This window comes from Schistocerca serialis, chromosome 2 (genome assembly GCF_023864345.2).
Source record: "Schistocerca serialis cubense isolate TAMUIC-IGC-003099 chromosome 2, iqSchSeri2.2, whole genome shotgun sequence".
Lineage (NCBI taxonomy): Eukaryota > Metazoa > Arthropoda > Insecta > Orthoptera > Acrididae > Schistocerca > Schistocerca serialis.
This window is the reverse complement of record NC_064639.1, coordinates 370,804,352-370,820,960: the sequence shown is the minus strand read 5'-3', so window position 1 is coordinate 370,820,960 and position 16,609 is coordinate 370,804,352. Positions and strand designations below refer to the sequence as shown.

Sequence of the window (16,609 nt, the reverse complement as noted above, 5' to 3'; positions counted from 1 at the left end):
AAATCGAATATTTCTGTTGCCTAAAAAACAAATAACATACAAGTGCCCGAAGTGCGGAAAACGTCACAAGTTGATTGGTGCTGGAAAATGAAACTTTCTTCAGCCAAAGAGATTTGTAGGTATCAAATATTGTTACAGAGAACTGAATAATCCAAAGGGATGTTCTTATGTCTGATACTGACGTGTTTCTGAAGACAAAAGAATTATTGGTTCAATTTCTTTACGTGTAATGGAGAGTGAATTATATGGAAAGGGATTTATAGGACATGATATTGTATTGGAAACAAGATTTAAAAAAAGTTGAGCAGAAGAAGGTGGAAAAATTTTAAACGAGCTATTACAGCAGGATTAATTTGATTTCATGTGAGTGTTGTGGGGGAACTGATAACAGTATTTGGAACAAGGTAGTTGAATCGTGTTTTTGCGCTTCGCTGATTTTTCTCGATTTTTGTGCTGCGCGCGCTGATTATAGTCGTGGGACACTATCGCGCTGTTAAGCAACTATTGCCAAACGCTGGGAGGAGGACCGTATGCTATCTGACGGCAGCGTGAAGCCTGTGCAATGGTCTGGATAGAAAACTACAGGGTGGCCCGGGACGAACAGTCAGTATTCAGGGATGTAACAGGAACGATCACTGGAAGCAAAAGTCTCTAATAAGCATGGACTCTGAAGTGTATATCTTAAGAGGTGTGAGCATTTGTTCGTCTTCGCTACATGAAACACATCTCTTATACTGAACAAGTGCTCATAGCTCTTAAGATATCTGTTTTAGAGCCCATGTTTACTAGACAATGTTGTATTGTTTCGATCCATACTACGTCCTCCCAGAATGTGGAAAGCATAGAGCTTGCAGTAGAAGAGCTTTGTTTCACCGTATCGAAGGTCAAGATGTGCTCATAGCTCTTACAGTACGCAATTTAGAGCCCGTGTTTAGCAGGCTTTCTTGTTTATCTTTCGTGTTGTATCCCTAAACATTGACTATTTCTCCTGCGATACCCAGTATAAAGAAAAGATGCGCAGTGTGTTAACTCATTTGATTAATAAGTGTTGACAGTAAATCATAGCGTCGAAAGGAGGGTAAAAGTGAGTTTATCGGCCTTAGAGGCGCGTGATTAGAGAAGAGTAATCAAATAATTCGAATTTGTATTGTCGGTAATTTATATATTATGGACATTAGGCAGAGGTCTAAGGCATATTTATGTGCCTGATATCTCCTCTCTTAAAACTAGATATATTCCCAAAGTTGATTTTCAAACTTAGGCAAGCTCAGCGACTCGAGCCGTTTATACATAACCACGCAATTTTCTAGACAACACAGATAAACCGCGAGGCGGCAGCAGATTATGCTTTGGGATCACGAAACCACTAAATTAGATTGTCCGATACTGTTGTTTTATCAGGGTCCAATCACTAGTATGTTAGAATTTACAGACAGGCCACGGAAATTAAAAACACAGAAATAACTTCAATAATAGAAGAGGAACGCAGATGTCAGACAAGTTGTGGGACCTAGTGCTTAATAAAACTGAACAGCGGCAACGCTTCTGCAGTACAAAGCTGTCGTCACACCGGACGAGGCAGCTCAAGTCGACGTGAACGCGGACGGCAAATCCAAAGTCACGAGATATTGCGCCGTCGGCACATGGGACGAGCTGGTTGAGGTGACATGCGTACCCAGCGCTCTGCAGCGGCAATGGGAGGCTTTATTTGGCTTGCAAACCATACAGTTTGGTTAACGAACACGGACTCGCTCAAAAGGTCTACGCTAGCTCTATTAAAACGTACATTTCCTCCCTTTTCCGTATGCTAGTCAAGTTGTTCTGTTTGTAGAATGCATAAATAAAACCTTCAGTATCCATGAGCATGTAACAAGACGAAAAACGAAAGATACATATCCAGTCAGTAAGGACACCAGTTTATAAATGTTGAAAAGATCGGAAAAACGGATTCCTGAAAGAGAGTGCACTTACATTTCCGCCACTTAAAATATTAAGGAAATTTTTTCTGTTAACTTAATAAGAAAGCGGCACAACCTTTTAGCAGGTGAAAAAAAAAAGAGTATAGGTTCAGCTGGACGCCAACCCCCTACCTAGGGGACTGATGACCTCAGATGTTAAGTCCCACAGTGCTCAGAGACATTTGAACCATTTGAAGGCATGTGGAATTGATGATTTGCCAGCAGAACTGTTGGAGAGTCTGGGAAACAAGGCAAGAAAAGAAATAGTCTACCTCTCTAACGAAACATATGACAAAGGGGAATGGCCTGAGGATATCCTTGCAACAGTTATGATACCAATAGAAAAAAAGAGAAAGGCTAAAAAATGTGAAGAGCGTACGACCATGAGTCTAATTTCTCATGCAGCTAAAGTCTTGCTCACAGTGTTGAATAGAAGGCTACATGGCAAGTTGGATAGAGGGATTGCAGAGGAGCAGTTCTGATTTAGAAGAGGAAAGGGAGCAAGAGATGCTATTGGCGTGTTAAGAACTATAGGCCAAAGATATATGGAAAAAGGTAGAGAAATCTTTGCTTTTTTTTTATAGATTTAGAAAAGGCTTTTGACAGAGTTCAGTGGAACAAGCTGATGGATATTTTGAAGAGGGAAAAAGTAGATTGGAAAGAGAGACGACTGATACAGAATCTATATTTACACCAGAAAGTAAGGATAAGGGTTGGAAATGAAATGTCAGAAGGAAGCAGCACTGGACGAGGTGTTAGACAAGGTTGTTGCCTTTCCCCACTGTTGTTTAACGCATACCTTGAAGAGAAATGGCTCAAATGGCTCTGAGCACTATGGGACTTAACTTCGGAGGTCATCAGTCCCCCAGAACTTAGAACTACTCAAACCTAACTTACCTAAGGACATCACAGACATCCATGCCCGAGGCAGGATTCGAACCTGCGATGCTAGGAGTTTCGCGGTTCCAGACTGTAGCGCCTACCTTGAAGAGATTATTGCGAAAGGCTTAGAGGGGAAAAGAGGAATATGTATTGTTGTAAAGAGAACAGAATATATAAGATTTGCTGCTGACATTGTATTAGTGCCAGAAAGTGAACGGACAGTGAATAATATGCTGAAACACCTGAGTGAAGCTTGCGTGGAATATGGGAGGCAAATAAACACAGCATAAACAAAGAGTATGGTCATCAGTACAAGACGCAGACTGTCCAATATTAAAATAGGACAATCTAGCATTAGCCAAGTAAGTGCATTTAAATATCTTTGAAGGACAATAATTGAAGACTTGAGAAGCCACCAGGAAGTGAAAACTCGAATTGCCACAGCGAAGGAGGCATTCAACAGAAATAGACTTTTATGTGACAAATTATATGAAGGTCTAAGGAAAAGGCTTGGCAAATGTTTTGTCTGGAGTGTGGCACTACATGGGGCAGAAACATGGACGCTGAGACGAGAGGATGAAAAAAGGTTAGAAGCATATGAGATGTGGATGTGGAGGAGAATGGAGAGAATAAGATGGATGGAAAGAGTGAGTAATGAAAGAGTACTGGAAAGTGTTCGAGAGAGAAGATGTCTGCTGAAGGTAGTAAGAGAAAGGAAAAAGAACTGGTTGGGACATACACTGGGAAGGGAGTATTTACAAGCAGATGCTTTGGAAGGATTGGTTTGTGGGAGAAGACTGAGAGGAAGAAGGAGATACAAGATGATAGACGACAAAAAGGGAAGAGGAAATTATGCAGACGTGAAGAGGATGGCAGAAGACCAGACAGCCTGGAGAACTACCATGTCAAAACCTGCCTTTCGACAGAACACTGATGTTGATGAATTATAACAAAGTCTACGAAGAATGACACATTTTTGGCGAATCTCCAATGTCACGTTGGCTTAAAATGGTGTACTTTCAGAATACGCGAATTATAATACGAAACTGTCTAAATTCGAAAATTTCTTAACCACCAGTATGACGTTTCTCGTCATTTTATTACAACAAATCGTATCAATAACAGTACTGGAGAATCTTCTCGAGAGGTTCAATGTACTGGTGCTTAGAAACAGTATACGAGTATATTAATAGGGTGTAAGTTATAACATAAAACCCAACAAAAATGAGCGTCAAACAAGAAAATTACAATATGGTGTCTCACAAATTCTGGTTGTGACATAGAGAGCGTTCTTATTTCTCACTGGTTCTGTGTTACGTGGCACGTAGCGGAATAACGTGTTTCACGTAACGAAATGGCTGCTCAACGTGGAAGAGCAAGAATTTGTTGGGACTTGGCAAGACAGCCAAGCCACTAGGAGGTAGCCGAAAGGCACGCGTTTAAGCTCACGCAGGCTGGCGTGAGGTCTGGAACAGGTAAAGTAATTATACTAGCAAAACAAGGTACGTAGCTTCTGAAATACTTAACTTTAATCCATAATTGGTGAACATCGGTCTGACGGTACATGCATCACAAGATAAATAGCAAATGATAATGGCGCCTTTCTAGGTCGTAGCAAATGACGTAGCTGAAGGCTATGCTAACTAACGTCTCGGCAAATGAGAGCGTAATTTGTCAGTGAACCATCGCTAGCAAAGTCGGCTGTACAACTGGGGCGAGTGCTAGGAAGTCTCTCTAGATCTGCCGTGTGGCGGCGCTCGGTCTGCAATCACTGACAGTGGCGACACGCGGGTCCGACGTATACTAACGGACCGCGGCCGATTTAAAGGCTACCACCTAGCAAGTGTGGTGTCTGGCGGTGACACCACAGAATTGACATCACAAAAATCGTAAAGCGCCACGTCAACGTTGGCTAACTCGTCGCATGTGATGACGGCATAAATTCCGTTACACACGTCGGCGCGACTCCACGATCTTTGGCAGCGGTCAGATGAAGTCACATTTGCGTAGTTACCTATAAACAGTATAGCTTGTTGAGCTTGTGTACGTTTGAAAATCAGCTGCGGCTTAATAGTTCTGTGAAAGTCTCCAGCGTTAGGACACGAAACATGAAGCGCGGAAGCATGTCTCAGAACTCGGTCTAATAAAGCCAATAAAACAGAAATCATCAGAGATGTAAATAGCCGCTGTGAAAAGCTGCAATGTATTCTCAGAGCGATCTTGCGCTTTCAGTAACTGCTGTTATCATGCAGGACGAAAGAACTGCGGCAGAATTGTCATGTCAAAAGGGAACTTTTATACTGATTGCAGTTTTGCATTTTCATGAGTCCTTTGGGATACGGCAAACTATGCTGTGACATTAAACAAGGAAGTAACGAAGGGCCGACATCACAACAATAAAGAATAATAAACAAAGAATTTATCGTTTCATTTGAACTAAGAAGGAGAAATATATAAAAATCAAAAGAGACTTATCCTCTTATACAGCAAACGATCGGAAATCTCGCGACTTGTGATCCCATTCTTCACACGCCTATCCAACTGTATCGAATAGCTGTTTAAGTTTTTATTATGGCCAAACCAAGTAGGTGGTTATTCCATTATTACAACATACTATGATAGTGAAGTGATCGGAGTACTGTTTTAGGCAGCTTTTATTACCTTGCCATAGAGCGGTATTTAAAAGCGGGCAGATAATGTATGAAATGTGAGCTACTATAAGGGGCGATCAAAAAGTTTCATTTGAGGGCGTTGCTGCAACGTAGCACGACTTCGATGTGGGTATATGAGCATCGACATGTGGCATTCGTATTTTTCCGATGTGCGTGCAGTAAATGCAGAATTATGGCGACGTGATTACCAAATGCATCCAGAAGGACCAACACGCTATTATTCATTTCTCGGGTGCCAAGAATAAACACCGGTTGACACTCACCGGAGAATGAAGACTGTGTACAGGGCAGCTCGTCTGTCGAAAACCACCATTGCTGCGACAACGAGTGTGGCTGCTTCATGATAACTCACGTTCCCAAATCGCAAATATCGTAACCCAAAAGTAGTGCCAACTGAAGTGGAAGACACGCAAACATCCGCCCTATTGAACTGATCTCTCCCCCATGCGATTATCGAGCCTTCGGTCTCTTAAAAGAGGCCTTGAAGCGTCGACAATTCCTGTCTGACGAGGATGTACAGCAGACAGATACGGATTTTTTCACGCAGCAGGACACGGTGTTTAGCCAAACGGGTATCTTCAATATGGTGCGTCGGTGGGATAATTGGCTCAGCGCCGCGCGGGATTAGCCGAGTGGTCTAGGGCGCTGCAGTCGTGGACTGTGCGGCTGGTCCCGGCGAAGATTCGAGTCCTCCCTCGGGCATGGGTGTTTGTGTTTGTCCTTAGGATAATTTAGGTTAAATAGTGTGTAAGCTTAGGGACTGATGACCTTAGCAGTTAAGTCCCATAAGATTTCACACACATCTGAACAATTGGCTCAGTGCTTACGGCCTTTTTGCCTCATTGACATACCAAGTATGCACTGCACGGCCTTCGAACAGGAACTTTTTGATCGCTCCTTATACAAAGAATATTTAAGGAAAACATAAAAATATTTACCATAGAAGGAAATAAGTTAATGTACTATGCCCCTAATTATCTGGAAACAGCTGACCAGATAGAGTACAGAGGAATATTGTACGACCATAAAAATATTACAGTCTGTGAATCACATTATCACAACTTTGAATATAGTCGTTATGCAAAGAAGAAAAGAGCACCAGAACGTAGGTATAAGTGGTGAATACTATCAAACCATTAAAATATTGATTTATATAAAAAAGCTGAAACTAAATCAGTTTAAAGCACTTGTTTGAGGTCCATATACTGCGTATAGCGATCGCAGGCGGCCACTTAGGCAGAGAACTCACAGCTTCTGTTTGGACGTCCGCATCGTGTGCCACGAGTTCATGCGCATCCTGCGTCCTCAGGAAGTCCAGCAACTCCCTGGAGTCGTTGGTGGAGAATCCCAGGACCTGCCCCAGGCGGAACGCCTTCTCTCTCGCTACGCTCGTCACGCCGTAAGGAGAGACTGACTCACCGCTCTCTATGGTCACTGACCGGAAGAGGCCTGTTGGAAGTCACAGTGGCAGATAAAGTACTATTCTATTGCCTTTCCTCTGTGCCACAGTTCGAATATTTCACCACACATCTGGACCAGTGTATGGTGGATTATACAGTCAGTTCCACAAGAAAGCGACGCCGATATCTTTATGAAATAAAAGACACTATTATAAACATATATTTGCATGGAAATACATGTAATTACTAATTGCACATTTACCTAATAGTTCAATTGCTGCCATTATCGATTATAGGTTTGCACCTTTTCGACAAGCTTTTCACTAGATTTTTCTGCATATTCTTTCGCTAACGATCTTCATATCGTCCTGATTTTACATGACAGCTGCTTCAAAGTACATATTGGCTTTCCTTTAAGCTTCATCTTAATACACGACCCAAAATTTTCGATAGGATTTGCATTCGGAAACACTGCAGGCCAATCCATCGTGGGACACCCCATTGTCTTGTTTCCACGCTATACAGAGGCAGCTAACGTGTTTCGCATCGTTATCCTCTTGAAGCACCCAGTTTGCCTCGTTCGAACGAAATAACTTCTTAACGGATCTCAGACGGCTTTTTTGATAAACATTGCAATTTTTTGCACTGCCTCGTGACGCTTCAGATATTTTGCAATAATTTTAAAATGCTATCGACAAAACAAAACATTCAACTCTCACACTGTTTATCTATATACTGTGCAAAAACCCACTGAGTACAGATTCGAGACCACGTTACATTTAAAATTATGATGTACACTTTATTGTGGAACTGACTGTCCATTACTGAATTCCATAAAGTAATTGTAAAAAATAAAACATTTAGTTACGAGACAATCTATAACCGTACGAAGAAAGGGTTAAAGCCACAGAACAATAACACACAGTAATAAATCCGTACGTCTTGAGGCTCCTCCACACATAGATTCCCCACTCTGAGGTTTCTGTTCCTAAACGACTCGCATGCTCTAGTGAATGGGTATCGATATGCACTATCTGTATAAATGTTGGCTAAAGACCAAAACACTTACCACCGTCTATCAGCGAACAGTGAACGTGGGTCCCTTTTTCTCATTTTTCTCTTACCTCCATCATTATATTTCTTGTCGCAAGGAACATGAAGAACAATATTTAGACATCACCTGTAAGTCTACTACTTGTCCTGTGTCGACACTAATTACTCTTAAAACTCCATTCAGTGAAGTACACTCCATCTTCATCCAAGAGCTGTCACAGGAAAGTGCTGTATCTTTGATATTAGTCACATGACAATTTTCTTGAATTGCCTCGTGGACTGCCATTTTCTTGCTCTCTTCATCTTTCTTCTGTAACTGCATTGAGGAGAGTAGTGTTCATTGTAGTAAATTTTAGGGGAGGACCTGGTATGTTTGTAATATCATGTAAAGGGGTTCTGCCATCTCTTCCAATTCTTATACATCTTAGTCCAATGCAAATCTCATATTGGCTTCATACATGCTTTTCCCTGTCTTCGATGTCTTAAATGGTGTGTCAGAATCACAGTCTTGACATAAAATGTGCAGTGTGCAAACCAAACCTTCTCTCCTTCCATCATTCACCAAATTCACATTTTCTACAAAAAAAAATAGCACTTACAGGCCTTTCTAAGTGCCAATTCCAGATCCACAATTCTGAAACCTATCTTTATGTCATAATTTATTTCTTCTGTCACAGTACCTTTTTCCAAGTTTTAGTTTAGATGCACTTGGAGACAAACTAATGTTTGCATCTGCAGACCTGACTCTAACATTAACATCAGCTTTACAATGGAAATACGAGACTAACTATGTTTTTTAAATACCTTACCAGGGTTAGGCACTGTAAAAAGCAATCAATATATTCAACCTCACACAAAGAATGACACAATAAATCCAACTTCTCTCAAATTCCACTAAACAGCGCAAAACTTGTCTACAAAGCAGCACAGCCTTCTATACCTCACTGCTTGGACCACAAAATGGCTCCACAGCCTTCTACACAACACTGCTGTGTTGCATACAAAAAATCACAGCCTTCTAATGCTATACTTTCCTGGTTCACAGGAACTGCTTACAATTTAAATTTTTTATGTCATTTGTAGTTCGAATTTTAAAGAACAAATTTGGGATAATAATGTCAGTTATATTTACTTTCAAATAAGCAAATAAAAAAAATATGTAAATTTTTCATGTTTTGTGCCACTGTCCTCTCTAGACCACCATGCGTGCTGGAATTAATCTGATCCTATCCTTAGGATCCTAACAGGAGTGATACGTAACAGGTTGTAGTATATTCCTAGAGTCATGTTTTAAAGCTGGTTCTTGAAACTTTTTAAGTAGGTTTTCTCAGAACTTTATATGTCTATCTTCAAGAATCTGCCAATTAAGTTTCTTTAGCATCTCTCTGACACTCTCCTATGGATAGAACAAACCTTTGGCCATTCGTACTGTCCTTCTCTGTATGCACTCAATATCCCCTGTTAATCCACTTTGGTATGGATCTCACATACTACAACAATATTCTAGGGTAAATCATATGAGAGATTGGTAAGCAAATTTCTTTGTAGACTGATTGCATTTCCCCTGTATTCTACTAATAAAGCAAAGTCTACCAACTGCTTTACCCACGACTGAGCTTATGTGATCACTGTTGACAGATTCCAGCCCTAAATCACTAATACTCTAGTCGTAGGAAAGTTTTTTAGTTTTGTGAAGAGCACACTTTTACATTTCTGAACATGTAAAGCAATTTGCCGATTTTTGCACCAGTTTGAAATCTTGTCAAGATCTAACTGAATATTTATGCTGCCAGTACTTCATTATGGATAACTAAATAATCTGCAAAAAATCTACTATCAATATTGACTGCAAGCTCATTAATATTCAACAAAGACAGTAAGGATCCGACACATTTCCCTGGGACACAATTGAAGTTAACTTCCACATCCGTCGATGATTCTACATTCCAGATAACTACGTCATTCAAACTTGTAAAACATTTTGTTTGTTCATAGACGCAATCACATTCTTATGACACAGTCATAACCGATTTCGGCCAAACAATAACAATCTTCAGATTCTAAAGGTGGCATACAATGAACACACCTGTATTCATTGTGTTCATGCGTTGTAAAACTTTTAACTACGCATGAACCTGTGTTCAGTGTTATAATCTGAAGATGGTCATTGTATGGCCGAAACCGGTTATGACTGTTATAAGAGTGTGATTGCGTCTTTAAATAAACTAAATATTTTTACAAAATAATCAATCACTCGCTCCATTGACAAAATGTGTTTTTTTTCCATTCAAACTTGTTTGAATACACTGTCAGCTCCTGCGGCATCTAACTTCTGTGTCATATGATGGTGGATTGCAGCCATGCACTTCGACGTAACCAGCATGGAATGTTACAGCGTTGTTCCCCTTCAAATGCAAAAAACCGATTAGCGTACGACACCTCACTTTATCGATAAGGAAGGTCATTTTGTTTTGGCTCTTACAGAGGCGTTCTAATCTACTGTGGCTGGGAATTTCAATATGTCCTATGCCCGTATGGATGTAGCCGCAAAAAGAACTTTATTTCTTAACTATTTTATGGATATGGTAAGTAAAATTTTATCACTATCCGGTGTCCTCCAGGAAGAGAAAGTTTAGTCTTTAACATGCATTTAGCAACAAAGTCATTAGAGAAACCAATACCAGGTCGTGCTCCAGTGCAGTAACGTACATTAGCAACCTCGGCTACAACAGCATTAAAAAATTTAAAAACTCGTGGTGTTGTCTCTGCAGCATTCGCTGTATGGATTAGATCGTGAAATGTAGCTGCAGCATATTTCTTGCAATTCTAGCAATATTGCTAAATCTGTAAGAAAGGACAGCACGAAATACTCTATGCAGATTACTTCAGTTTCTCCTTAGTTTTAACACGGCAGGATGGGAATCTGACTCACCTGCGGAGCTGGGCGATATGAGGTGGTGGGCCGCTGAGCTGCCGTCAGCGCTCTCCCCGCCGACTGTGACCTTTTCTGGGTCAGCGCCGAAGGCTGCGACGTTCTGCTGCAGCCACCGCAGGGCCATCACCTGGTCCTTCAGGCCTGCGTTGCCAGGGATCACCTCGTCCTCAGTGCTGAGAAATCCTGTAGACAAACATCGTTTCTCAAGCTACACTTAAAATATTCACGTAACAGTTAAATCTGAAAGGCAAACAATGTAGTGAAACCCTATCAGTGGTACGACTAATTGCAGCAGCATGCATAGATGAGCGACAAGAAGATCGAAAGAAGAATAACAACAGGGGAAATAAAATAATGGAGCCCTTAGACATGGAGGGATGTCCATTTTCACAAAGACAATTACCTTTTTGTAGAACTCATTAATTATTTTGTTTTAAATAGGACAAAAAATCGTGTCTGAGGTTTGCGACCATATTGATACTTATAAAAGTTGTAACCAATGCTGATAGGTCGCTAATAACAGTCACAGGATGTTAACTGACTGTCTTTATTGCATCAAGCGTTTCAGGCGTAGCCCAAAATCAGATTATTAACATGTAAATTTGAGAAAGAAATTTTTGACGATGACATTTATTATGTAAAACATTCTCGGACTTCTGGTCACGTCAGTTCAGGGTAAAACCTCGAGCTTTCGACGATTAGCTCCATCGTCTTCGTCAGGAAGAACTAACTGTCGAACTGCTGCTGTACCGGTCTTGCATAGCCCAAAGATGGCTTGTGATTGGTTGGTAATTACGTCATGCTGTCGCAGACGGTGTCAACGTCTACACTGGTGGCGCCACCGCTCACGCCGTAGTATAAAGCAAACGATTATCTCTGGCTCTTCACTGCACCGAGAAATCGCTTCCATGCACCTCTAATGTTACATCCGCTGTCACGGCCGAAGATTTTCTCACACATTCTCGCTTCTATCGTCTCTTCATCTACAGAGTCCCAGTATGTAGCAGTCTGGAACAAAACTTTTGTTCACTCAAAGAGTATTTTATGTTTGTTTGTGAGCTTGTGCTAAGCAGCTGCAGGCTTCTCCAGTTATCGACTTTTAATGTGGCGCTGATGCTTTGTATAGCAGTCGGAAACAGTGCGGATGGACTGACCGATGGAATTGCTTTCGTGCTCACAATGGGTGTTGTAATTCCCAAGAATTCTGAGGCTAAGCTGTCCTTAACAGCTGTAGTATCTCCTTTATCTTCTTATGATGTCGGAAAAGAGATCAGATACCTCGTCTTCCCAGGAATCTGCCCATTTTGCTGGATGTAGCACCGCAGAGGGGAAGGAATGCTATATGTGGCTCATCACGTGAATGTTCAACATTTTCACGTTTCTTTTTGTTGGAGAGCACTGACTTCACATCAGCGAGAGCATGAAGTAATTACCGACCAATTAGAAATCGTCTTTCGGCTGTATAAGGCCACCACAGCAACCGTTTGACAGTCTGTTGCTCCTGAGGAAAGACGATTCAGGTAACTGGCGAATGCTCGAGGTTCTTCCCTGAACTGACACGACAAGAAATCCGACAATGTTTTGTACAAAATACAAACATGATATAAAACGTTATAGACAAAAACAATGTCACACAAAAAATCTACAATGATAAGATAGTAAATCAAGCCATCAACATCAGCGTCAATACCTCCCACCATCAGGGATCCACGCCCATCCCAAATCTACTTTTATCACCAGATATACAGTAGGTTCCTTTATTAAACCTTCTCGCCATTCCCATTTAACCTACCACTAGGAGACCAAAGTAGAAGCCAGTATGAAGAAAACAAAATATATTTATATTAGACTGACGTCAGAATTCACGAGTTAAAATGTCAGATGGAAACACAAAGAAGAGGAGACGGAAGGTGACAAAAGTATTCACAGATATCTGTTATGCTTTGTCTGATGGAATTAGATTAGGAAATGAGACACTTAAAGTAGTAAATGAGTTTTGCGATTTGGGAAGCAAAATAACCGATAATGGTCGTAGTAGGGAGGATATAAAATGTAGACTGGCAATGGAAAGGAAAGCTTTTCTGAAGAAGAGAAATTCGTTAACATCAAATATAGATTTAAGTGTTAGGAAGTATTTTCTGAAAGTTTTTGTATGGAGTGTAGCTTTGTATGGAAGTGAAACATGGACGATAAACAGTTTAGACAAGAAGAGAATAGAAACTTTCGAAATATGGTGCTACAGAAGAACGCTCAAAGTTAGATGTGTAGATCATGTAACTAATTACGAGGTACTGAATAGAACTGGGGAGAAGAATAAAATGATTCAAATGGCTCTGAGCACTATGGGACTTAACATCTGCGGTCACCAGTCCCCTAGAACTTAGAACAACTTAAACCTGACTAACCTAAGGACATCACACACATCCATGCCCGAGGCAGGATTCGAACCTGCGACCGTAGCGGTCACGCGGTTCCAGACTGAAGCGCCTAGAGCCGCTCGGCCACCCCGGCCGCCTGGGGAGAAGAGAAATTTGTGGCACAACCTGACTAGGAGAAGGGATCGGTTGATAGGAAACATTCTGAGGCATCAAGGGATCACCAATTTGGTACTGGAGGGAAGCGTGTGGGGTAAAAATCTCTGAGGGAGACCAAGAGATGAATACAGTACGCAGATTCAGAAGGTTGTGGGTTGCAGTAGTTGAACGAATCGTAAACACAGACAATAATTAAAATTATAGCCTACTCCTCAAGATGAAGAAGTTCGAGATAGGACGAAAGGAAAAGTGTTTGAAGACGACGGGGTTTAATTATAAAAAGAATCTGGAGGAAAAATAATTCAAAACAAACGTGCATGATTGTACTAACCGTTTTTGAAAAACAAGGCACTGTTTCAAGCAGTGGTACTGTTCTTCCTATATGGGAATAATCACAAGTTCTGACAGAAATAGGAGTCCGTCAAGGACATTATTTATTACCAGCACTGTTGTTAGCAGCCTTAAAAAGAAAGATTAGTAATAATAAAAATTTATTAATGGAAACTATCAGAACACCTTCCTTTCCCTGATGAAATTATATTGTTCGCCTTTAGCGCGGATTAACAGCCGCTAATGGCAAAATTTTACATAGTAAGTTTAAAAGTAGCTTCGAAAATAATATATTTTGGAAAAAAATTATGTGCAATCAAAATGAAAATTGTTCATATTCGCAACGAAGTCACAGAACCAGTTGACAGAATTTTGTGTTTATAACGGTGAAGGACTGAGATTGGATGGAAAGTTTGAAGAAATAAACAGGAAACTAAATATGGCAGAAGTGCATTTACACTGCCTGACATAAAAGAGCGAATCATCCAGAAGGGGGGAAGAGAATGAAAGCAATCATCCACGAGTTGAAAGGGTATGTGTTGTTATTGCGACGATCACAAAATCGAGCCAAATTTGAAAAGAACATAGCAGTACAGACCCACTTTTCGCACCCTCTGGCCTGAATGAATGCTCTGATTCTGTTGGGAAGAGAATCGTGAAGCCATTGTATCCTTTACTGAGGTAAACTTCGCACGTACCTGGACACTGGCTCTGGAACGCAGTCGGCGCCCGAGATGGTCTCACAAATAATCCATCGAGGGCAAATCTGGGGATACTTCTGGTCTCAGGAATACCTCAGGATCACGCAGTTCATGAAGATACGACTCATGTCGCTGCCATAATCTCTGAGGATGGTCATCCAGGATACTGCAGAACCGCAATTTATCGCTGAATGCAATGCAGAGTCAATCATCAGTCCAGGATTCCCGGTCACGGCACCACTCCAAACGCAGGTGTTTATCTTGTCCTGTTGAAAAATACGACGACGATACAGTCGCACGAGCGGTAACGCATGAGGATGTCCATGAAGTACCGTTGTACTTCCAGTGTTCTCTCAGTCGCTACCGGCCTAGACCTGAGGTCACACCCCACTGCTCTCCACACCATTTTGCCAGAAGTAAACCGCTATCTCTCTCCAAAATATTGGGAGAATGAGACCTCTCTCTACGTCGTCACAATACTTGCTGACGATGATCATCCAGGAATAGCAGAACCGCAGTTTCGCGCTGAATACAATGCGACCCCATTCATCAGCAGTTCATGCTTGCCGGTCACGGTAGCACTCCAAAAGCAGCTGTTTGTGTTGTGGTGCTAACGACATGACACGGCAGTTCCCTATTTCGGCTGCTGATCTCCGACCAATGATGTGGGATGGCAAATAGATTATTACAGTGAGTTCACTGCTTGATCTCGGATGGCTGTCGCAGATGATAAAGGGCTACGATGTGCCTGCTGCACAGTACGGCGACCCTCCCTTGTGGTGGTCAGACGTGGTTGACCGGAACTTTGACGGCGAATATGGTTCAGATGGCTCTAAGCACTGTGGGACTTAACATCTGAGGTCATCAGTTCCCTAGACAACTACTTAAACCTAATTAACCTAATGACATCACACACATCCATGCCCGAGGCAGGATTCGAACCTGCGACCGTAGCAGCAGCGTGGTTCCGGACTGAAACGCCTAGAACCGCTATGCCACAGCGGCCGGCGACTACAGATTTGCCTGCCCCCACATTGCCATGCAATACAACATCGACCATTGTCACAGCCGAATGCCCCACGAATCTCAATTCGACCAGCCGGCCAAACAGAGAGCGAAATGAGGCCACTTCCAAAAGCTGACAGGAGCTTGTAGCAGTGTCTCACTCGAGGACTCGGCTTCTCCGTGGTTTTCACAGTGATCGCTCAATATCTGACATTGCTCACTCCCTAATACACGATACAAGCTCTTGTAAGAACATGAACAGCATTAACGCACACTGGTGGCCGTTGCAGCTGCCATAGAGAATTGCAACTCTAATCATATACAAACCTGCGGGTGCCGTGTACGTGTACGTAGTTACACTGACATCCAACCATGACTTATGTGTATTTTATCACATACGACCTGATACAAAGATCGTTAACCCAAAAGCTAAACATTTAGAAATAACAAGAAATATCTTTCTGACTTCAAAATCCAATAACAAGACTGTGTCATCACGAAAATGTTCAATTATCAACTTCCTCATGAAACTTCCTGGCAGATTAAAACTGTGTGCCGGACCGAGACTCGAACTCGGGACCTTTGCCTTTCGTGGGCAAAAGAGCTACCCAAGCACGACTCACGTCCCGTCCTCACAGCTTCACTTCTGCCAGTACCTCGTCTCCTACCTTCCAAACTTTACAGAAGCTCTCCTTCCTCATGTTGCACATACTGTATTTAACAGCATAACCTCTGGTCCCCACAATTGCTTGTTTCCCCTTAATCCCTTAGATCCTGCCCAGTACAACCTCTCACATTTCCAACTAACACTCCCTGCTGTGATCAAGGGTACAGACCCAGACGTCATAGCTCAGAATGTTGAAAGGGAACTAAACTCCAATCCTGAATTACAGAGCAAAACACAATGTGCACCTGTAACAATTCTACTCAGATATTTATTGTACATGCATTCTCAAAATCCCCGCAACTGTTGATTACTTCTTTACCCATGAGCACCAAATGTACCATTTTACACAACTATTTCCCGATTTCAAACCTTTGCTGTTATGAAAAATAACTTAGGGGTAGTGACTGCTGCTGCTGCTGATTAAGGATCTGAAGAGATTAGACACCTCTCATCAGTCTCTTATTACACCCCA

General features: G+C 41.7%; 2 protein-coding genes across 2 annotated transcripts in view; both read right to left on the bottom strand.

Annotated features, from left to right (window-relative positions):
* LOC126455992 (cholinesterase-like) overlaps positions 1–7,734 on the bottom strand; it is a 45,940-nt gene extending 38,206 nt beyond the window's left edge. The window contains exons 1-2 of the mRNA XM_050091749.1: positions 7,728–7,734; positions 6,762–6,961 (exon numbers count right to left, since the gene is read on the bottom strand). Coding sequence (XP_049947706.1) covers positions 6,762–6,961; positions 7,728–7,734 — 207 coding nt within the window. The remainder of the gene's footprint in view (positions 1–6,761; positions 6,962–7,727) is intronic.
* Positions 7,735–8,389: 655 nt separating this feature from the next.
* Positions 8,390–16,609, bottom strand: part of LOC126455991 (esterase FE4-like) — a 198,369-nt gene continuing 190,149 nt past the window's right edge. Inside the window, exons 4-5 of the mRNA XM_050091748.1 lie at positions 10,898–11,083; positions 8,390–8,541 (exon numbers count right to left, since the gene is read on the bottom strand). Of these exons, the coding sequence (XP_049947705.1) occupies positions 8,390–8,541; positions 10,898–11,083 (338 nt within the window). The remainder of the gene's footprint in view (positions 8,542–10,897; positions 11,084–16,609) is intronic.